Source organism: Pelobates fuscus, chromosome 5 (assembly GCF_036172605.1).
Source record: "Pelobates fuscus isolate aPelFus1 chromosome 5, aPelFus1.pri, whole genome shotgun sequence".
NCBI classification, from domain to species: Eukaryota; Metazoa; Chordata; class Amphibia; order Anura; family Pelobatidae; genus Pelobates; species Pelobates fuscus.
The window spans coordinates 353,934,188-353,956,623 of NC_086321.1; the positions used below are offsets into that span (position 1 = coordinate 353,934,188).

Consider the following 22,436-nt stretch of genomic DNA (forward strand, 5'->3'; position numbering starts at 1 on the left):
CTAATGATGCCCCAATGATGCTGCTGGAAGTGGAGTTACACCTCCAGCAGCAAAGGGGTTATATTCTTTATGTGCAGCATTCCATACTAAAATATTTAAACATACAGACTGCAAGCACCATAACCACTTCAAATTACTGAAGTGGTCATGGTGCTTGGATTAACCTATGCCAACTGTAAAATGGAGCAGCAATTAAGCAAGAATAATCTAAATACAAAACATGAGTAATATAATAAGTTATTTAATAAAAGCCTTGTCATGATACCTGTTTTTTCTTCGGTCACTTCGTCTATCTTGTCAAAGTGAAAAATGCTATTTCCTGCACTAGGTTTTGAAGTACATAAACTACGCACCGTATTCCTGTTAAAAGAAAAGAGATGGATAATTAGTACTAGGCTATAAGGCGCAATATGAATTCAGAACTGAATAATTTTATAAACTCTATATAATCCTAATTCTGTTACAGTGAAGTAAGACTTCATAATATGAAGTACCAATTTTAATTTTCCAATGATTAAAAAATAAAAATAAAAACAACTTTGGAAAAGGTTCAACAATTAAAAACCCCAGGTAAAAATATCAAGCATTATTACTTATTGACATGTAACAAGAGGTTTTAGACATCTGCACTTTCTAATGTGAAATACCTTTAGAATTCCAAGAGACACAGATTGCTAAAAGATTTAATCTAGGGTGAAAACCTCTAGATCTTTTGGACGTTAATTGGGTAAGTAGGTATAAACATTCATTGGACCAGATTTCAGGGCTTGATCACTTTATGAATTCTCATTCTCCAATCTGTCCTACATAATTGGATTCCTGCGGACTATGGCCCTATTAAAAGCTAAAAAAAAAAAAACAGTTTCAGGGTACACTAGCTATAATAATTACAACAAACAGAGTAACACAGATTGATTCTTCCAGAATTGGCAAGCATATATTAACTTATAGTATGAAGATAGGAAACATAAAATGCATAGAGCATTTATATCTGTGCAAATTATTATTGGGTAGAACGTCTTTTCAATATATTAATTTTAGCTCCTGTTAGAGCAGGCTTAAGGGGAGAGGGGAATTCGGGGGATTTTAAGTTTTTTAAGTTTTTTTTGTGTGTATTGTTATGCAAAATGCTTGAGGCTGTTGCTAAATTAAACGACATTTCAACTGATTAAGTAGGATACATTGAAATGCCACAATAAAATGTTTTAAACTAAAAATTTTTTTATAAAAACATACAATATACATACATTCAGACTTCCGAGTCTGAATGTATGTATTTTGTATGTTTTTATAATTCTGTTTAGTGGGTCTGCCTACAGCTGCTCCCACCTCATTCTATGTTATGTTTTTTTTCCTTACTCCATAAACGCCTTTCCAGTAGCAGTTTATGGGATAAGTAGGATATCCCCAGAAGGCAGACCCACACATCACGTAGCACGTATTGCATTGCACTGGCTATTGCATCTTTCAGCAGAGTCCACACATGAGTTCTGACATGTGGTCTAGAATGACACATACTGTGAAACTGATAAAGTAATATTATAAATATGTACAAAGCTCAACCACTTGGATGCACTTACTGTATTTCTTTCCATGGGTGCTTTAAGGAGATATTTTGAAGGGATATTGATTCTTGGGGGGCAGGTAATGCAGCAATTGTTAAACCCACCACTTCAGTTGGAGTTTTCACGGGTGGTAAAAAGTCAAATTCGTCACCTGTGGAGTTTATAGGACAATACATTAATTAAGATTAGTGAGCCTACTACTGCCAGATAAAGTTACAATCATTGTTTTATAATGTTCAATGTGCTTTCTTCTTTTTAAACAATTGTGTAGATTTGCCCCAATTAAAACATGCATGCATTTATTCCTGATTTTGCAAGCCCTCCCCTTTTAGCCCCGCCCAGACTTTCTGTAGCTGTCCAATCACAGGCTTCCTATTTCAATTCAATAGGAAGTCTTTGCTGTTTAGGCGATAAAGTTGATTCAAAGAGCAGCTACATTCATCACATAAAAAAATGAAAACAGCCATGCCACAGTTGCTTTCTGTTTAAATGTGCACAATGATGATTACGGAGGCGGGACCGCACAGACTCAGTACTTTATAAGCTCACCCATTTTGCCCCTACTTCCAAAACTGCAGTGTTCCCTCTTTTTACATACTGTTAAATGGACAAAAAGGGACACTTTTTTTTTTTTCAATTTAGGAATGTGAGTTGGGGTTGTGGCCAGGGGCTGGGCGGTTCTGAGAAATTTTAGGTGACTTCATAATAATTTATTGAGCTAAAATGTAATTTAGAACAAATACATTGTATCTTATTTATATTTACTGAATTCTTAACCCATTTATTGTAAATTATTGCTGTGGTGCATAGGTGTGAGCTCAGAAGGACTAAGTATCCTGAGCTCCTACAAAAGAGGGACATTGGGATAGAAAATAGGGATTTGGGTTTAAAAAAGGGACACTCCTACATAGGGACACTTGGGAGGCATGAGATCATAGCTAGCATGGACAGGCAATCTCACAAACTGGGCATATGCTGCGATGGGAATGAGCCAGTCACAACTGGGCAGATCAAAGGATATCCTAGACCAGGCTCATACAAGGACAACCAGGCTCACACAGGGACGACCAGGCTCACGAAGGGCAATCAAACTCCTTATGCCAGGGTCCCTATGTAAGGAGTATGTGGAGGATGAAATTCCAGTACAGAAAAAATAAACACAGTGCACAAGTTATACTTGTGTGAAATTCTGCACACACAAAACTATATATATATATCTCTATCTCAGTTAGTCTACATTTGCCATTTTATTTTTATATATATATATATATATATATATATATATATATATATATATATATATATTTCAAAGGCAAATGTAGACTAACAAACAACTGGTAATGCGGAATTCTTCATTTTATGTGCAATAAGGAATTCAACAAGGTAAACTGGAATGTGCTTTAGGCGTTCCTGCATTTCACGTTGCTGCCTTATATTTTCTGTTCAGGTGTAAGATTGCGTGCTACCTAAAACACACAAAACATAGAACCTATCATACATAAGTAAACAGAAATATCGACATGCATGACGAGTCTTTAGAGTGACATCATTTAATACCGTCTAAAAAGTAAAACGCAAAGTGCCCAAGAGCAGGCTAATGTAGTCTAAAACAACATCATATCAGGGAACCAGAAAAGCACAAATGCAACAGACTAAGCATTCCAGTGGTCAGAATAGACAAAAAAAAAATAAAAATAAAAAATCACAGAATACACAGGAATCTACCAAAGTGTCAACGGAATTATAAAAGAGCAAAGAGCCCAGAGTCCACTGGCTTCAGAACACAGTGCCCACTATATCTCATTGAATTAGTTATAGTGCCTGGAGTCCACTGGTACGGTCCCTCCATTCAATGTTAACCCTTTTTTGGAGCAGTTTTACACAGAAGGAGGGTACCTGGCCTCTCACTGCCCAGCACCCTACTGAAGGTATGCCAAAGGCAGAGATTACACAATTCCTTTGTGCCATACCAATCCATTCATTTATTCAGCAATGGGTGTTTGGCTGAGAGGGTCAACTGACTGCATTTAGCCTATCCCAATTACCCATTGTTTTATAATTAGCCCAAAGTAAATAGAGAGGATGGGCTGCTTGGGACTCTCGTTTACAATTAAAACATTTAAAATAGTTAAAGTGAGTGTCAGGGGGCTACAGACATTATAATCACGTCAATGAGAAGAAGAAGTTACAGTGCCTATAGTGTCCCTTTAAATAGACTCAGTTGTGCACAAAAATAGTCTGGCATGCTTGCACCCATGGGGCACACTGGAGCTGTTGTGTACAGAGTAACATGCGGCAAGAGATTTAATAAAAAAAATAAAAAACATTTCTTAAAAAACGACAATGAGTTTCCAATGTCTAGAACACATGGTCACATGGGCGACCTTGAACAGTCAGCGCCTCCAGTATAGACACAGGTACAAATACGTTCTGACGACAGACGTAAATCATGTACTGGTTCATTGGGCAGACTGGTGCAGAGTGTCTATGTCACGTTTGCCGAGGGTGCAACTAGCCCCAGACACAAAAGTGCAAAATATATCAGTATGTGTAACGTTTCAAGCAGAAACGCTGCACATACAGACTCCTAGTACCATAACCACTTCGAAAAGCAGATGTGGTGGTTGGAGTAACTCTTTAACACAAGTTACAGGTGATTTTCAATGTTTTATTAATTTCCAAAAAAGCAACAGTTCCTCTTTAACCCCTTAAGGACCAAACTTCTGGAATAAAAGGGAATCATGACATGTCACACATGTCATGTGTCCTTAAGGGGTTAAAATGACATTTTAGAGATTGCAGGATTGAGAAAGCAGACAATATTTCTATTAAATGTTACCACTTCTCCTTTGCTGCTATTTTTTTTTTTACTGGATAACAAACAAACTAACCTTTTTTTCTAGTTTTTTTTTTCCCCCATGTATCATCTTTATTGAGAGTTTAACACACAGAGCATGACACAATACTACCTTGGGTTTTAAACAAAAACGTAATAATCTACGCAATATTTACACCAACGTGATCAAGTACTGTTCTATCAGTGGACAGTCTCAGACATTTGTTACAGTGTGTGCATACTTGCATCGGGTGGATCAGATTCACGGACAGTCATTTCAGAAGATGGTGCTGTCCCAATGTTCGTTCCAGTCTCCGCTCTGCAAAATTCCCAGCGTTTTATTTGTAGCTGCTGCAGCCAGTACATCATGGCGTGACTGTTAACGGCCTGAGTAAAGTTCAGAATAAACAGGGTTAAAACTGTTAAGGAAACAGAAAAGAGTGCGTTTCAAAGCAAAAAAATAATAATAATAATAATATATATATTATATTTATTTTATGGAACTTCATTAAAAGTTATATTTTAACAAGAAAACTTCCGTGAGTGCAGCCATACTATTTGTATTATATATATATATGTATATATATATATATTTTTATTTTTTTCTCCCTAGCCTCCTAACTAGATGTTGTATTAATGGGGCAGCTCTAATCACCATAAGTCTGTTAATGTCCTCCTCAATACTTTTGAAGTGGTTTGGTAAAAAATAGAGCTCTCTAAATCAATGCAATTCTGTATAATCTGGATAACAATGAAAGGCTGAGAGTACTGAATAAAGCATTTTATTTAATTATGCCAAGAATTTTAAACCTATAAATTGCATAAAGCCTTCATCTTCAGACCAGGCAAACAGGTCAGAAAAAGTAAAAAAGAACGAACACACACGAACACGAACGAAAACACACACACAAACCCCCCCACCCACTAGCACCATGAAGTCAGCGTCCACGCGCTGCGTCATAAATGGGGGTGTCGGAACTGCTGAGGAGATGAGAGGGACTGTGGGAAGGGTCCCTCTCTATCTGATGGACCTCTCCAGGCTGGGTCACGGCCTGGGCAACAAAATGTAATGTGAAACACTCACACTAAAAAAAAAAAAAAAAAATACATAAAATAAAAACAAAAAGAGACACACACACCCCCCAAAAAAATATATAATGTGGCAAAAAAAATAAAAATATATGAGGTATCAATGCAAAACAGGCGTTATTTTGGGTACATAGTGTTGGTTTCATTAATGCAAGTGTAGGCCACCGTTGGCAGTCCAAATGTTGTGGACTACATATCAATCTTGTTTTAAATTTTCTGGCCTATTTAACCAAATATGAGGACTTGAACACAGCATAAGGCAAGTTTAAAAGTATTTACATACCTCCTATTTGGTGCTTAATAAAACTGGATGGCTTTAACCCCTTAAGGACACATGACATGTGTGACATGTCATGATTCCCTTTTATTCCAGAAGTTTGGTCCTTAAGGGGTTAAAGGGTTACACCAACCACCATGATAACTTCATTTCTTTGAAGTGGTCATGATGGTAGTAGTCTGGATGTGCAGTGTTTCAGCTTGAATACCGCACAGGCAGAGTTATCTTTAGTGGTGTACACCCCAAGCATTATGTGACTGTTCTGGGCTACCTAGCGTCAATTCTGTGCATATTTTCATCGATCGTCAGCATGCATACATTTTGTATACATTTTCCCCTAGCAGGCAGAGTGCCTGCAAGTTGAAGATGGCTCTCCACTCCCAACCTGTGAGCTCCCTCCCACCTCCCTCCGCTAATCGAATATGCTTTTTTATTTTCAGAATTAAAATATCCCCCCCGGGCGGGGCCTGGCAGCCAAGATGGCTAGACGTGGTCTCTGATAGCTCCAGCACCAGCAGCTACAAAACCACTAATATTGACCAAAATACAGAAGCCAGCAGCATAAGGTGCTGGGAATATGCCACAGAACCTCGCAAGGAACAGAACGATGCCTGTCCTGCGTCGAACCACATCAAGTGAGGCTGAACTGGCCATGCGGCCTAAACCGGAGCGGAGCCTAAAGCCTAGGAGAGGCGGCCGATCTCCTGGCGTGGGGCCCGCATGCAAACGGGAAACACACTCTGCCCTGCTACCCCCCCCTTTGGACCGGCGGGGGTTATCCCGGTCCTCGCTGGGGTCGATTATCCCCACTCAAGCAACGAAGCCTGCGACCAAGCAAAAGGGCCTGGGCCCGCCCAAGATGGCGGCACAGACGCGGCCCACGGCTGCACGACATTTCATCACACCCCCCAAGCATACCTTAGAGTTCTTCGATCGACTCGGCATAAGCCTCTGGTCAGAACTCAAGGCCAAAGGCCTGGCCTTTCAAACAGCGGTGAAACGAGCAGCGGCATGGATACGCCCTTCAACACGGCGCCAATTATGCTGGCTCTCGCCCAAGGCCTCCACGGCGACCTCCCGACAGAGGCGATCCTGCAGACCCAGATGGTGGAAAACTCGGCTATACCCCCCGTGCTCCAATACTCACCAACGCTCTCACACACATCAAGGGGAGACCGCCCAACTCGTTTACCGCCCGACGACAATCATCACCATCGTCCCTCAAGCGGACCTCACCATCATCCAAGCACACGGTCAGGAAGGTCTGAACAGCCGGCGCGGCGAACGATCCACGCGGGCCTCAGGAGAGACCCGGATCCACAGAATGGGCATTGGTTAGCCATAAAACGCTCTAAAGACTGGGACCAGGGGAACCTCACCTGCACACCAGGGACAGCTCTCTGTGCTCAGATACAAACCCTCAGCTGACGTACCATTGCTGACCGGCTGCCTCCCTTTAACCACCGTGGCACCTCATCGGGACGCCTGTAACTTCTACCCATGCAGCTGTCATGCCTAGCCCTGGACTACCGAGGACACTCTCCTCTGCAGATAAGCAAAGCTTACAAGAACTCTGTTATCAGCTTAAAATTTAAAGTTCTAATCTGTCTAAGCCTTGACCCTCACTTCACAACGCTCCTTATCAAGCATTTCATCTAGTAACAGCTTATATGTTTTTAACGATTTTTTATTAACCTTTCTGTTACGACTTCACACTTTACTTACTTAATACGTGTTTATGATAATGCACAGTCTACTGTTAACCCCTTAATAGACCGTTAAACATTTCAGTAGGATTGCTTACAGTTGCTTCACTCATATCTGAACCTATACCCAAGACGCTATATAGGCATGTCTAGAGTAGAGGGTCTCACACGACTACTATCGTGCAAAAGCCTGTAATTTTATAATTTTACAATCCACCACTAAGCATGTTTTAACCCTTAAAGAGCATCCGATTTGTTTTAGCCTGTCAGACTCAAACTAAACGGACAAAGCAGATTATTAATCCTACACTTAACTGTTTCTATGTCTGAATACTCCAGCATATTATACAATTTAAGCAAAGTTTCCTAGCCTGTTATAATTCCTATCAACAAAAATGTGCAAATGTCAAATGTCACGAACATGTTTGCATGAACCTGCCTGTGCCTGCTGTCGTGGCTACATGGGCCTGCCTGTAAAATGTTTTTGCACCAAAAATAAAGAATTTAAAAAAAAAAAATAAAAAAAAATATCCCCCCCACCTCTACTCCCTCCCCAGCTAGGTTGTATGTATGCACTCTGAGTTGGCACAATGGACCAATCGCAGGCTCATCCATGAGAAGCTTATCATTGGATTATGTGAGGCTCTTGTGACGTCGGATGGGGAGTGGAAGGTCAACGCCAGGAGCTTCTTCCGGCGCTGGACTTCATGCGAGTAAAAACGTATTATTACAGGTTTTATGGGAGGGGAGACATAACTGTGATGTCCTATTGGGCATAATAAATAAAAGAACAAAAACATTTAGGCTGCATATGGTTTGGAGTAACTTTTTGATTGGATTAGGGACCCTTGAAATGGGTTTTAGAGGTAGAACCAGACATTTGGACTATGATTAGAAATATTAGGTCCAGAGTGCTTGCAAAACTTCTGCCTCCAGCATCACAGGGTCCACTGAACTAGGCATCATAATTATATTTTATTAATTCGGACTGGGAGCTTGGGTATCTCTAACTCACTCGAATACATTCCTCTCCATCCTGTTCATTGCTTGTATTTGAAATATTGCATTAGCTGGTGGACAGAATAACACTCGGGTCTCTCTTGGTTAAAGGTAGACCACCAAACAGTTTTAAAAAAAAAATGTATTAGTGGTAAAAGGTTTTGGGCAGACCGTGACAATGTTTTACTTTTTGCATCTTTGCATCTGAACAAGGCTACATCCACAATGATTTTTCCCAGTATCACACTACCGGATACTCTTGCCAGGACAAAATATACTCTACAAGTGGCAAGATACAATAAACGGGCATCCTGTGGGAAGGGCGTTTTAAAAACAAAAACCCACATCTTGGGAGGGACTGTCTTCTAGCTCAACAGGCAGATTGAACCCTATGTTTTCAAATGAATATAGTTGCATTAGTCACAATCTGGTAAATCAGAAATATTAATTCAAATATAAATATGTCAAAATATATCATGTCCCATGGTGATTTGTATATAGGCTGTACTTTTGTGTTGGAAATCAAAGGAAATGTTTTATAATAACACTCAATGAATGTGATGTATTATGAGTTTGATTTGTATACAATGAATTTGTGCCAAAGGTTGCCCGAGGAAACATTTCCTCAGATTGGAAATGTCAGGTGTCTGAATTAAATAATTAATGAATGCTTGTAACTTGACAACCTGATTTGTTGAATACAACAAGTGTTCTTGAATACAACAGGTTTTCCTACAGTATTACTTCAAGCATCATAACCACTACAGCTGCTGTAGAGGTTATAATGTCACAAATACCCTGGCCTAGTTCCCCAGTTTAGCAATGGTTTACCCCATGATTTGGGTCCCTGCCCGGGCACTGATGCTCCCTGGTGGTCCAGTGACGTGCTTCTGACTTCGGCAGAGCTGCAAAAGCCAACAGCTGCGGGGGTTGACATTCATTGGCTGAGAGCATCAGCTGACTCCTGTCAGCCAATGACCGTCATTCTGTGATACACGGCATATACAGACCCCAGGCACCATGATCACTCAAATCAAATTACTGAAGTGGTAGTGGTGCAACCCTTTAAGTGTATCTGTTAAAGTACTCTTTAGTCATGATGTTCCACAAATTAGAACTGCATTGAGATGTCATGTGACATCAGCGCTGATCTGCATGGGTATTTGAACCTGGTGAACCAGCAATTTAATGGAAAATTGTCAGTCATTGTGAGCGTACTAATGAGAACTAAAGTTCAGATAGTGAGTCAGATAGGAACTTAAACAAAATCTAGAATTTTACATTTTGTAAAATATCACTGAATAAAAACCAAAACTACACTAAAATCTGTCAAGGTAAGTATGATAACCCAACACAAGGAGCTTAAACTTAAGCTGTCCTTAAGCTGTCCAAGAGTATAATAAAGGCAGAGCAGCATATTATCGATGCATAGGGTGGACGGGCTTAGCGCAATGCCTATTGTAGGTGAAATTAGCTAGGTCAGGAAGCAAGTTAAGGTCAGAGATTCCAGAGGAACAAAATGCCAAGCCAGGTCAAGGAGTACAGAGATCAGAGTAGTTAGACGTCAAATCAGATAACCAAAAAATCACAGGGAAAGGAACACACTATCGGGAAGAGAAGAAAACCACCGCAAGTAAATGAGACAGCAGGACAGGCTCCTACATAGGTCTGGAACCTACAGTCTGCTTAGGGTCACCCATGGTGCACCCATGTGCGCAAGCATTGGCATAGAGATAACAGAATACTGTTAACACTTGAGGTTTGATGCTGAAATGTGACTTTATAAAATTATGCTCTACAGTAGTGTAGTAGTCAAGATCTGGATGCAACTATGACTGGAATACAGTCTCTTCTCAGTGCCAACCCCAACGTGACCAAGATCATTGTCACTCTTGATACAATTATGTCGCTGATGAGAACCAAAGACATTGTCCACTCCAAAATACGACGGGATGATGACATAAGTTTATAAAAAAAAATTGTGTCCTTAAGTGTAATTATCAGCTTATTTTAAAACCACTAAGAGGGAGAGTGTTTCAGTTTTCATGTTATAAAGGAAAACCTTTATTTGAATTATTACAGAAAAGAAAAATTACATGTAACATGGCCTAGCATTATTTTGTAATAAGTATATCTAAACACAGGTTAGTAACTTTTTTTTTTTTTGTGAATCCCCAGGCTTACTTTTGCTCTGTGGCGGTGGCCATTTTGCCCTCTTTGGTCAAAAGCACTACTTAACTGCTAAGACCATGCACAGTTTGAAGGCTGCCCAGCGATACTCTAATAAGAAATAAAATGTGTTTTAATACAACTTTAAAAAAAAGTTAAACAACTAAAATTTTACTTGCCAACACCAAGGTCATGTTTTCCCTCAGCTCAATCTACCTCCTCCACTGTGGATCTCCCTCTCGCAGAGCAGGAGGGAGGTAAGGGAGAAAGGACTGTGGAGATGACAGGAAAAGGGGGATGGAGGTACTGCCATGGACTGTCTGGCGCCAGCATGCTGTGAGTGCTGGCAGCAGAAGCCAACTTTGGGTAGCTAATAACGTCCCAATGATGCTGTTGGAGATGAATGCCTCGTTTCCACTAAACGGTATGGTTCGGGTCAGTGCGGTTCGGAAGGGTTAGAATGGTCCAGCCGATTCAGGTGAGCGTTTCCACTGCAAGTCGGACCGCCAGGGGGCATGCGGGCTCTAGACCAAATGCGTAGCATGTCATTTGTTGTGAGCATAGACTTTTTCCTGTCCGACAATCAATCGATTGTATAGTGTGATGCCAGTAGCTCCGCCCTAACCATACCATACAATTTCCTATGGACCTACACTGAAGGGGGCCCAGGAATGGTGCAGTTTGGTTAGGTTGTGTGGGCGACTTTCATAATGGAAACACTGAAAGTAGCGTACCAGGCCATACCGACCCGATTCGTACCGCTCAGTGGAAACGAGGCAGAAGTTGCACCTCCTTTAGCAGAAGGGCTAATCTTTGTATGGACAGCATTTCAAAATGAAACCCTGAACATACAGACTTCAGGCTGGTCACTTTAAATGATGAAGTGGTAATTTTCCTTGAATAACATCCGGACTTGTGAACCCACACAAGCTCTTTATTACTTGAACAGTGTTTGGTTGGATAAGACCCGCCTCCTGGTCAAAGAGGACTTAAAGATGGCCGCCTCTAAAGAGCAGGAGTAAACCAGGAGATACACTGATAAAAGGGTAATAAAATATAGGTAAGCATTACAAAAACATACACAGAGAGTCTGTAATTCATATAATTATTTCCATTAATAATAAAAAATAAATTGACAATTTTCCTTACAATAACCGTTAAAACCCCACAATGGGTGGAACTCTTTGCCCCGTTCTAAAGTGCTCTGTAGGTAAAACGAAAATCTTTCTCATACCTTCAAAATAAAGACTTTGTTTGGAGTTCTGATTTCAAAGGTTCCTTCTTCCATTTCCAATTTCACGTCGAACGTAGCAGAGGACACGTCAATGCTTCCTAAAGGGCATACATCGGTAGCAATCCTGAAGTAAGTCAGGTGACATTTCTTATCATCGTACGAGAAGAAGCGATACTTCCACGCCTTGAGGGGTCCTTTCATGCCAAGCTTATGCAGGTATCCACACAACTTCTTAATCTTTGGTTTCTCGACTTCTACTGGGCTGCATTCAGATGGTCTCTCTACTTTACGACCATCGCATTCCGTCTTTGACCCCTGCTCTGGGGCACCAACGCAGCTTATATTTTTACTTTCCTCTGTTAGGGGTTTCAACGGTGAGTCACATGGTATGTCAGCAACATTGCTGCCCACTCTATCATCTTCTTCCATTTTTTGGCTCATTTATTTTCTTACCCTAAAATAAAGTAAAAAAAAAAAAAAAGTCAATGGAAATTTTAAAAACCACAGTAATCTAATTACTTTTGTGATGTGCATCTGCTAATTCTTTTTTAACTTTCAGCAATTTAAAACAGAAAATTGATACATAATTAAGAGGTGCAGTAATGAGCTGTATATTTAATTTTCTTGCAAACATATGCTTTTATTATTTACATTTATGCGCTAGATCACTTGATATCAGAAAATGCATAGTTTAAAACAATATTTGAAATAGTTAAAGGGACACTATAGTCACGTAGACCCCTTCAGCTCAATGAAGTGGTCTGGGTGCCAGGTCCTTCAGGTTTTATTTTTTGTAAATTCTTTATTTTTGTGGTATTCAGTGTGATAAAGAGGTAGGGGTACAGAATAAAGATGAGGGGTGGGGTATCAAACGTTGTAGTTACATTGGAGTGTTGTACACATTGTAGGTCACATTACTTATTTACATCACATTTGTTTTTGTTTACATTTGGAACCAGGTGGCCCATAACTCGTGTGGCCTTCAGTCTTCCTTGGTCAGTGTCTGTGGGGTATTGAGTGTGTTTGTCGTGGCAGGGCCGGATTAAGAGCACAGTGGGCCTGGTGCTGACAATTATGATGGGCCTAATTACGTAATCTTATCGACCAAAAACACTAAAACAGTAATTCCTCCCAAGCGTCATGTATCTGATGGAGATGGTACTGGAGGGAAACTCATAGGATGCAGCTATAAGAAAACACATACTCTATGCTAATCTCTCTCTAATTTATGATTTCATCTTTCAAGTAAATCCATAACCCCTAATAGCAGTGTCCAGTCAAGCAGGAAGTCAATGGGCGGGGTAAAAGGGTGTGTCACTGGTGCGAATCACGTGACCTGACCTGCCAAAAGGGGTGAACATGCCCAAAAAGGAGGCATGTCTGTCCAAAGAATTTGAAGGACAGCCTGGCATGAATGCATTTCAGGCTGCCTGCCAATCCTGCAGGCTGTCCAACTAAGGGCATACTATGCAGGCAGCACCCTGAGGTTGACATAAATGCATCTAATGACGCGCTCACTCCATGCTTTCCAAGGACTGTCCCCTAGCACTCGCTGGTCCACTTGGCTCCTTACCTTCTTACTAGCAGGCAGAAGTTCCTGGTATATAGTCTGAGACAGAGAAAAGGTGTATGTAGTGAGTGTAGAAGAAAGGGGACATGCCACAGTGTTAGAGAGACCAACGTCTGCATTACCTAAACTAATTTTATTGTCAGCCAGTCCACAAATGTTTTGTTCCCATACATCCCTCTTAAGCTTCCAAACTTAAAGGGACACTATAGTCACCAGAACAACTACAGCTTGTTGTATTTGTTCTGGTAAGTAGAATCATTCCATTCAGGCCTTTTGTAGTAAACACTGTATTTTCAGATAAAATAACTCCACTGGCCACTCCTCCTTAGATGGCTGCTAGAGGTGCTTCCTGGGGCAGTACTGCCTAGTGTGTAGCACTGCCATTTAGTGTCTCCACCCTCTGCATGCAGACACTGAACATTCCTCATAGAGATGCATTGATTCAATTTATCTTTATGAGGAGATGCTGATTGGCCAGGGCTATGTTGGACTTGTGCTGGCTCTGCCCCTGATCTGCCTAGTTGACAGTCTCAGCCAATCCTATGGGGAAGTATTGTAATTTGCTCAGACCACCACTTCTGATGATGTCAGCAGACAGTCAGTTCAGAGGCAGAGCCAGCAGCTGCAGACTTGAATACAAGTTATATTTTACTATACTTAGGGAGGCAAGAAGGGGCCAGGGTGGTGGTTTTAACCAGGGCCGGACTGGCCCACCGGGATACCGGGAAATTTCCCGGTGGGCCGCGGCACCTGGGGGCTGCTCAGGCAATGTATGTGCCACCGGGTGGCCGGTCCGGTGGCACATACTCTGAGGGGGCCGGCGGCCGCATTGCACGCTGGAGCCGCCGGACCGGGTGGCAGCCTCGCTGGTCCGGCGGCACTCCTAATGCTGGGGGCTGAAGGAGGAGGGAGGAGCATGTCTCTGTACCATGCTCCCTCGCGGTTCCCACAATTCACAGCACAGGAACCGCGAGGGAGCATGGTACAGAGACATGCTCCTCCCTCCTCCTTCAGGCTCAGCCCCCAGCATTAGAAGTGCCGCCGGACCGGCGAGGCTGTATCGTGGAACGCGCTGCCCCCCCTGACTCCTCTCAGGTAGGGGGGTGTGGGGGCAAGAAAGAGACAGATGGGGGAGGGGTGTGTGCAAGAAAGAGACAGAAGGGGAGGGAGAATTGGGGGGGGCAAGAAAGAGACAGAAGGGGAGGGAGAATGGGGGGGCAAGAAAGAGACAGAAGGGGAGGGAGAATGGGGGGGAGAATGAGGGGGGGCAAGAAAGAGACAGAAGGGGAGGGAGAATGGGGGGGTGCAAGAAAGAGACAGAAGGGGAGGGAGAATGGGGGGGCAAGAAAGAGACAGAGGGGGAGGGAGAATGAGGGGGGGCAAGAAAGAGACAGAGGGGGAGGGAGAATGGGGGGGAGAATGAGGGGGGGCAAGAAAGAGACAGAAGGGGAGGGAGAATGGGGGGGTGCAAGAAAGAGACAGAAGGGGAGGGAGAATGGGGGGGTGCAAGAAAGAGACAGAAGGGGAGGGAGAATGAGGGGGGGGCAAGAAAGAGACAGAAGGGGAGGGAGAATGGGGGGGAGAATGAGGGGGGGCAAGAAAGAGACAGAAGGGGAGGGAGAATGGGGGGGTGCAAGAAAGAGACAGAAGGGGAGGGAGAATGGGGGGGCAAGAAAGAGACAGAGGGGGAGGGAGAATGAGGGGGGGGCAAGAAAGAGACAGAGGGGGGAGGGAGAATGAGGGGGGGTGCAAGAAAGACAGAAGGGGAGGGAGAATGGGGGGGGTGCAAGAAAGACAGAGGGGGAGGGAGAATGGGGGGGGGTGCAAGAAAGACAGAGGGGGAGGGAGAATGGGGGGGTGCAAGAAAGAGACAGAAGGGGAGGGAGAATGGGGGGGCAAGAAAGAGACAGAAGTTGAGGGAGAATTGGGGGGGCAAGAAAGAGACAGAAGGGGAGGGAGAATTGGGGGGGGCAAGAAAGAGACAGAAGGGGAGGGAGAATTGGGGGGGCAAGAAAGAGACAGAAGGGGAGGGAGAATTGGGGGGGCAAGAAAGAGACAGAAGGGGAGGGAGAATTGGGGGGGGGCAAGAAAGAGACAGAAGGGGAGGGAGAATTGGGGGGGGGGCAAGAAAGAGACAGAAGGGGAGGGAGAATGGGGGGGTGCAAGAAAGAGACAGATGAGGGGGGGGCAAGAAAGAGACAGAGGGGGGAGGGAGAATGAGGGGGGGGTGCAAGAAAGAGACAGAGGGGGAGGGAGAATGGGTGGGGGGTGCAAGAAAGAGACAGAGGGGGAGGGTGCAAGAAAGAGACAGAGGGGGAGAGAGAATGGGTGGGGGTGCAAGAAAGAGACAGGGGGGGTGCAAGAAAGAGACAGAGGGGGAGGGAGAGTGCCACAGGGAAAGGAGGGAGAAAGAGGCAGAGGGGGGAGAATAGAGAGACAGGGGAAGAGATATGTGGGGGGGAGAGAGAGAGACACATGGAAAGGGGGGAGAGAGACAGAGGGGAAGAGATATGGGGGAGAGAGACAGATGGGAAGAGATGTGTGGGGGGGAGAGAGAGACACATGGGAAGGGGGGAGAGAGACAGAGGGGAAGATATATGTGGGGGAGAGAGGGGGGAAGAGAGATGTGGGGGAGAGAGACACAGGGAAAGGGGGGGAGACAGAGACAGAGGGGAAGAGAGAGACAGGGAGAAAGGAGAGACACACACAAGGGGAGGGGGAAGAGAGAGACAGGGAGAAAGGAGAGAGACACACAAGGGGAGGGGGAAGAGAGAAACAGAGGGAGAAATGAGAGACACACACAAGGGGAGGGGGAGAAAGGCAGAGAGGGAAGAGAGAGACTGGGAAGGAGAGGGGAGACTCCTCCCCCCCCCCCCCCCCCCCCCACGAGGCTCTCCCCTGGTGGTCGCAGTGTTGAGAGTGAACTCTAGGCCCATAGACACACTACCCCCACACACACACCATACAAATGCACACATTGCCCCCCCACACACATTCACAGCCCCCCACACACATTCACAGCCCCCACACACCCTACGCATTCACACACTACACCCCCCCCACACACACACACATACACTGAACCTTTCACACACACACTGCACCCCTCACACATTGCACCACTGCTCCTATACCCTACTACAGCCCCATATCCCAGCAGACCCCAGGTAAGTTGTCAAACTGTTCTTAACCCCTTAAGGACCAAACTTCTGGAATAAAATGGAATCATGACATGTCACACATGTCATGTGTCCTTAAGGGGTTTTAAACGGTTTGACTTCTTACTCTGTGAAGGGGTCCCGGCACTCCTTGCACCATAACCACTACACAGAGCAGTACTGGTTATTGTGCATGGATTTTTTCCCCTCCCGGGATCAGGCTCTGGATCCTCCAATGGTATATGACATGTATATTAATGTGTGTATTAGTTATATACATATATATACATACAGAAATATATGTTGTACCTTGCACACAAGCTAACCTTCTTTAGCAAATAAAACCGGGTGCATTACCAGGGCCAAATGTCCATAAATCCAAAGTAAATGGCAGCACTCACGGGTACTTCGTTTTAAAATATAACTTTTATTCCAGTTCCATAAAAATCGACGTTTCAGTCCCTCTTGTGGACTTTCATCAGGATTGAATCCTGATGAAAGTCCACAAGAGGGACTGAAACGTCGATTTTTATGGAACTGGAATAAAAGTTATATTTTAAAACGAAGTACCCGTGAGTGCTGCCATTTACTTTGGATATATATATATATATATATATATATATATATATATATATATATATATATATATATATATATATATATATATATATATATAAATGCCTTTTATATTTACACTAACATATTTAAAATGAAGCGCGCACCCACAGGACTTCAATATAAATAAGATAACGTCAATTCTTTACAGTTGTGCCGTACATACATTCACTATTTCAGTCCCATTACCAAGCTTTCCTTAATATGTCAAGGTAGTTGGACCGAAACATTGATTACATGCATGTCTGCTTAAAATAAATCAGCAATTTTGTTTATTTTGAAGCCTATGAGTGCTTTTCTTTACGTTGGAGTAATAGTTTTTAATTTTAAGTTCTTTTCTAACTCTGTATCTGCACACTATGCTGGCGCGATGCATTATGGGGCTGGTAAATATTTTTTTCCAGGGCTGCTTTTAATTCCCAGTCCGGCCCTGGTTTTAACATAATAGAGTCAGAAATACATGATTGTGTCCCTGACCCTATAGTGCTCTTTTAAGCAAGAGTATGTGAAGAGTAGTTAGGGTTGCCACCTTTCTTGGAAAAAAATACCAGCCTCATTTGTATAATCAAAAGGAGTGAATCTGAGAAAATTATGTAAAAACACCAACAAACTACTCACAGTTTGATTCTGCTGTATAGATGGATTGCTCCCAGTGTCTCAGTCTCGCAAGTCACCCAATGTCTCAGTGTCCCTATGTATCACAGTGTCAGTGTCCCCATGTCACCCAGTCCCCTAGTCTCCCAGTGTCTCAGTGTCCTCATTTCTCCCAGTGTCCCAATGTCTCAGTGTGTCCCTGAGAGACCCGGGGACACTGAGAGACATGGGGACACTGAGACATTTAGGGAAACTGGGAGACATGGGGACACTGAAACATTTGGGGACACTAAGACACTAGGGACACAGAGACATGGGAACACAGACACTGGGAGACTAGGGGACACTGGGAGACTTGGGGACACTGGCTGGGAGACAGACACTTGGGGACACTGGGAGACATGGGGACAGTTGTGGACATAGACATGGGGACACTGGGACATATAGGGACACTAGGCACACTGAGACACTAGGAACACAGACACTGGGAGACATGGGGACACTGAAACATTTGGGGACACTAAGACACTAGGGACACAGAGACATGGAAACACAGACACTGGGAGACTAGGGGACACTGGGAGACTTGGGGACATTGGAAGACTAGGGGACACTGGCTGGGAGACAGACACTTGGGGACACTGGTAGACATGGGGACAGTTGTGGACATAGACACGGGGACACTGGGACATATAGGGACACTGGGACACATGGGGACACTAGGCACACTGAGAGACATGGGACACAGACACTGGGAGACTTGAGGACACTGAGACCCTAGCAACACTGGATGGGGGACATGGGGACACTGGGAGAAATGGGGACATAGTGTCTCCGTGTCCCAATGTCTCAGTGTCTCCCAATGTCCCTATGTCTCACAGCATCCCCATGTGTCTCAGCATCCCCATGTGTCCCAGTGTCCCTAGTCTCTCAGTGTCCCCATGTTTTCAAGTGTCCCCAAGTGTCCCCATGTTTTCCTGTGTCCCCAAGTGTCTCAGTGTTTCCAGGTCTCCCAGTGTCTGTGTCCCCTAGTGTCTGTGTTCCCATGTGTCCCCTAGTGTATGTGTCCCCAAGTGTCTGTGTCACCTAGTGTCTGTGTCCCCATATGTCCCCTAGTGTCTCAGTGTCCCAATGTGTCTCAGTGTCCACATGTGGCCCCTAGTGTCTCAGTGTCCACATGTGTCCCTGCTGCCTTTCCCCCCATCCCTCACTTACCTGAGCTGTAGAGCTGCTGTCTGGACTCTCTGTGCTGTGTAGCTGCTCCCCCACAGATCACTGAGTAGTAGAGAGAGGCAGGGAGGGTTATTCTGTAACTTCCTATCCCTGCCTCTCTCCACACACAGTGACCCCTAGTGGCCGGTGCTGGTATTGCAGAGTAATCTCCATCTATTCTGAGAAAAATACCTGCATTTGTATTGCCGGTATTACTGCAATACCGGCATGGCCAGGCAACCTCAAATACCGGCTGTGCCAGTAAAATACCAGTCAGGTGGCAAACCTAAGAGTAGTGTGTAAAAAAAAAAAAAAAAAAAAAAAATTTTTTTTTTTTTTTTTTAAATGGGCCTATTCCATGGGCCTGGGCCTGGAGCTGCAGCTCCATCAGCCCCTATGTTAATCCGGCCCTGTGTCGTGGGTTAGGTGCTTTTTCTGTGTGTCTAATTTTTCAGTTGTCTCGTGTGGTGTGGAGGGTGTCGGGTTTTGCTGCGGGGGGTGAGTTTGAGTTGGGTTGGGTTTTTAGGCCGTGTAGTTTGGGTATGATGGTTTTTATTATGTTTTGATGTGGGGTTTAATTGAGCCTGGGTGGTCTCTCGCGTGGCCTGGTGTGTAGTGGTTGGTTGGGATGGAAGGGGGATGTTGATGGGGTGGGGGGGGGGGGGGGTTGGGCTATGGGAGGTAGGTTCCCAAATAGGTTGAGGTCCCTCAGGTTTTAACCCTTCAGATGCAAACATAGCAGTTTCAGATAAATATTTGGGGTTAAGCCAGCCTCTAGTGGCTGTCTTCCGGACAGTCACTAGAGGCGCATCTGCGACGCTGGAGGCATATTATGCCGAGGGAGCCCGGCGCTGGAATAAGGTAAGCTGCTGAAGGGGTTTTAACCACTTCAGCGCCACGGGAGGGGGACCCTCAGGGCTCTATAGTGTCAGGAAAACCGCTTTGCTTTCCTGACACTATAGTGATCCTTTAAAATACTGTTGCAAGATAACCACATTTAAGTGGAAATTTAATTATTTTTTTTCTATATTCCATCTATACTCATCCTTTATTTTACTGGCCTTTATATATTCATACCTCCCAATGTTTCAAAAAAGAGGGACACTTTCATTTTAAGGGTGTGAGTGGGGGTGTCGCCAATGGCGGATGTTCGGATACATTTTAGACGACTTACTAATAATTCCTGCAACGAAAATGTAATTTAGAACAAGAACACTGTATCTTATTTACACAGACTGATTTCTAAAAACTCATTTATTGTAGTTTAAAGACATATTACTGTGAGTATTATTACTGTGGAGCTCGGTTATACACTCCAACATTATGGAGCTCCTAGAAAAGAGCGACATTAGGAAAGAAAGATGGACCGAGGGTTCTGGGCCCTGAATAGGGACTGTTCCCTTCTAAATAGTGACACTTGGGTGGTATGCATTTTAGCTGATTAAGTAAAGCATCTTCTGTTTTCCCTAAATTATTGCAAATTCAATGAAACTTATGTCGAATTTGCTGACCTCGGCTTTCAGTGAACTTTGAATAATGGGTATAACATTCCACTCCCAGAATGGCAACAGTCGAATTATTACTCTTTAAATTGTTACTGGCTCCCAGTACTTACAGCACGTTTAATATCCAATAATATAAAAATGAATAATTAAAATCTCTGAGATACAAATATACACCATATTTCCAGTTAGCTAGGAAATCAAAGTTTACGTGAATTTTTTTTTTTTTTTGTGAATTCTCAATATTGGCTAATTTCCTCTGAGTCATTTCCTTTAATGTGAATCATGAACTGTGCTGTATTCTTCCTTAATCGCTCCTTGGTAGAAAAAATAGCAGCAACACTATCACTTTTGCATTTTTACGAAAATTTTGTTTTTCAGTGAAATTGCAACACAAACAAATGATGAACGATGAAGTAAGGGTTATGGGTTTTAAAGAAACTTCCAAGCACCATAACCACTGTAGCACACTTTAGTGCTTATGGTTCCAGAAGTAACATTGGTGCCTCTTTCCTTGGCTTTGCCGGGCGCTGCTCCCTGCCTCCTTCCAGTCTGAAGAACTCTTTAGTGAGCAAAACCTGTCAGTGATCAGCTGACGCACTTAGCGAATGAGCTGGACACGCATTGGAGACAGCTCAAGAAAGCCAACTAAAGCTCCAAGCAGGAGCTTCAAGCCCTCACATCTAGCCGCAGAGGAGTTAGGGGTCAGCGTCTGATGGGTCTAGGTAAAAAGTCAAACCATTTCCAAATATTTTGACTGCTTATACCGGCGGGTTCCAGGGAAATCCTGGCACCCTAACCACTACAGCATGTAGTGGTTATGGTGCTTGGAATGTTCCGTTATAGCAAATTAAGATTGTTCTGCAACAACTGATGGGAACATGCACGTTTTATATGGTTTTCCATAATAGATACCAGGCCTATTCTTTGATCTTCAATGCCAACACATGCAGAGCCACCGCTGGCCCTGCTTTGTGTATTCATGGCCGGTGTGGGGATCAGCAGGATAGGGGAGCAGAGCGAGGACCAGGGAGGCTCTAACCTGCACCTCAAGATATTTATTAAATTGCTCCCCTCTCATCCACCCCACCCCCACCACAATACAGGCCCATTACACACACACACACACACACACACACTTGATTCCCTAGATCCCCCATAGACACACACTGCACCACCTACACAAACACATCCCATACGCACACTATGTATTGCCTATGCACACTCTAGATCCCCTATAGACACACAAGATCACCTGTAAACACACACTCTCTCATACACTACAGCCTCTATAAACACACTCGCCATCTCTCTAAAGCCCCTAGATATGCAAACTACAGTCCTTACTCTCTCTAGAGCCCCCATACTCTCTCCTGGCCCTTTTGTTCTCTGGTAATCCACTTATGGCGACACCAGAGATAAGTCACAAGCAAGCACAGCGCTGCGCATTACACAAGCCATTTTTCTCTGGTTCCACCCTGTACCACTGGGATTTTACGATTCGAAAATGCCCAGGCCAAAAATTTTCTTCAGTCCAGCCCTGATGGATACCTATAGCATGTAATTGTCCATGTGTGAGAAGATCTGTGGAGGAACCTGCTGAACCTCTGTTTAGTATTATCCTACATGTGCAAGAGAACAAAGATGGAGATGCTTCGGGTCGCTTCACCTTCTAGGTACTGCAGACTATAAGGTGATGTTGCTAGAAAGGAGAGCTTGTCCTACACGGTTTGTTCGGTGGCACAATGGGGGAAAGCATTTCCTTTCTTCCCCCAGATTTCCCCATGCAAGTAGACATGACCTGGGGGTCTTTCCAAAAATACACAGAAATAATCATGTACATTAAAAAAGGTACTGCATGGCTTGCTCTTTAGAATATTTTGTTATTAAAGAAAATAAAGTGAGTATTC

At 43.7% G+C, this 22,436-nt stretch overlaps 1 protein-coding gene across 1 annotated transcript in view; it reads right to left on the reverse strand.

Annotated features, from left to right (window-relative positions):
* The window catches only part of TBC1D2 (TBC1 domain family member 2), a 61,316-nt gene that overhangs the window by 30,883 nt on the left and 7,997 nt on the right, over positions 1 to 22,436 (reverse strand). The window contains exons 2-5 of the mRNA XM_063455965.1: positions 11,876 to 12,329; positions 4,644 to 4,788; positions 1,581 to 1,716; positions 266 to 360 (exon numbers count right to left, since the gene is read on the reverse strand). Coding sequence (XP_063312035.1) covers positions 266 to 360; positions 1,581 to 1,716; positions 4,644 to 4,788; positions 11,876 to 12,316 — 817 coding nt within the window. The 5' untranslated portion in view covers positions 12,317 to 12,329. The remainder of the gene's footprint in view (positions 1 to 265; positions 361 to 1,580; positions 1,717 to 4,643; positions 4,789 to 11,875; positions 12,330 to 22,436) is intronic.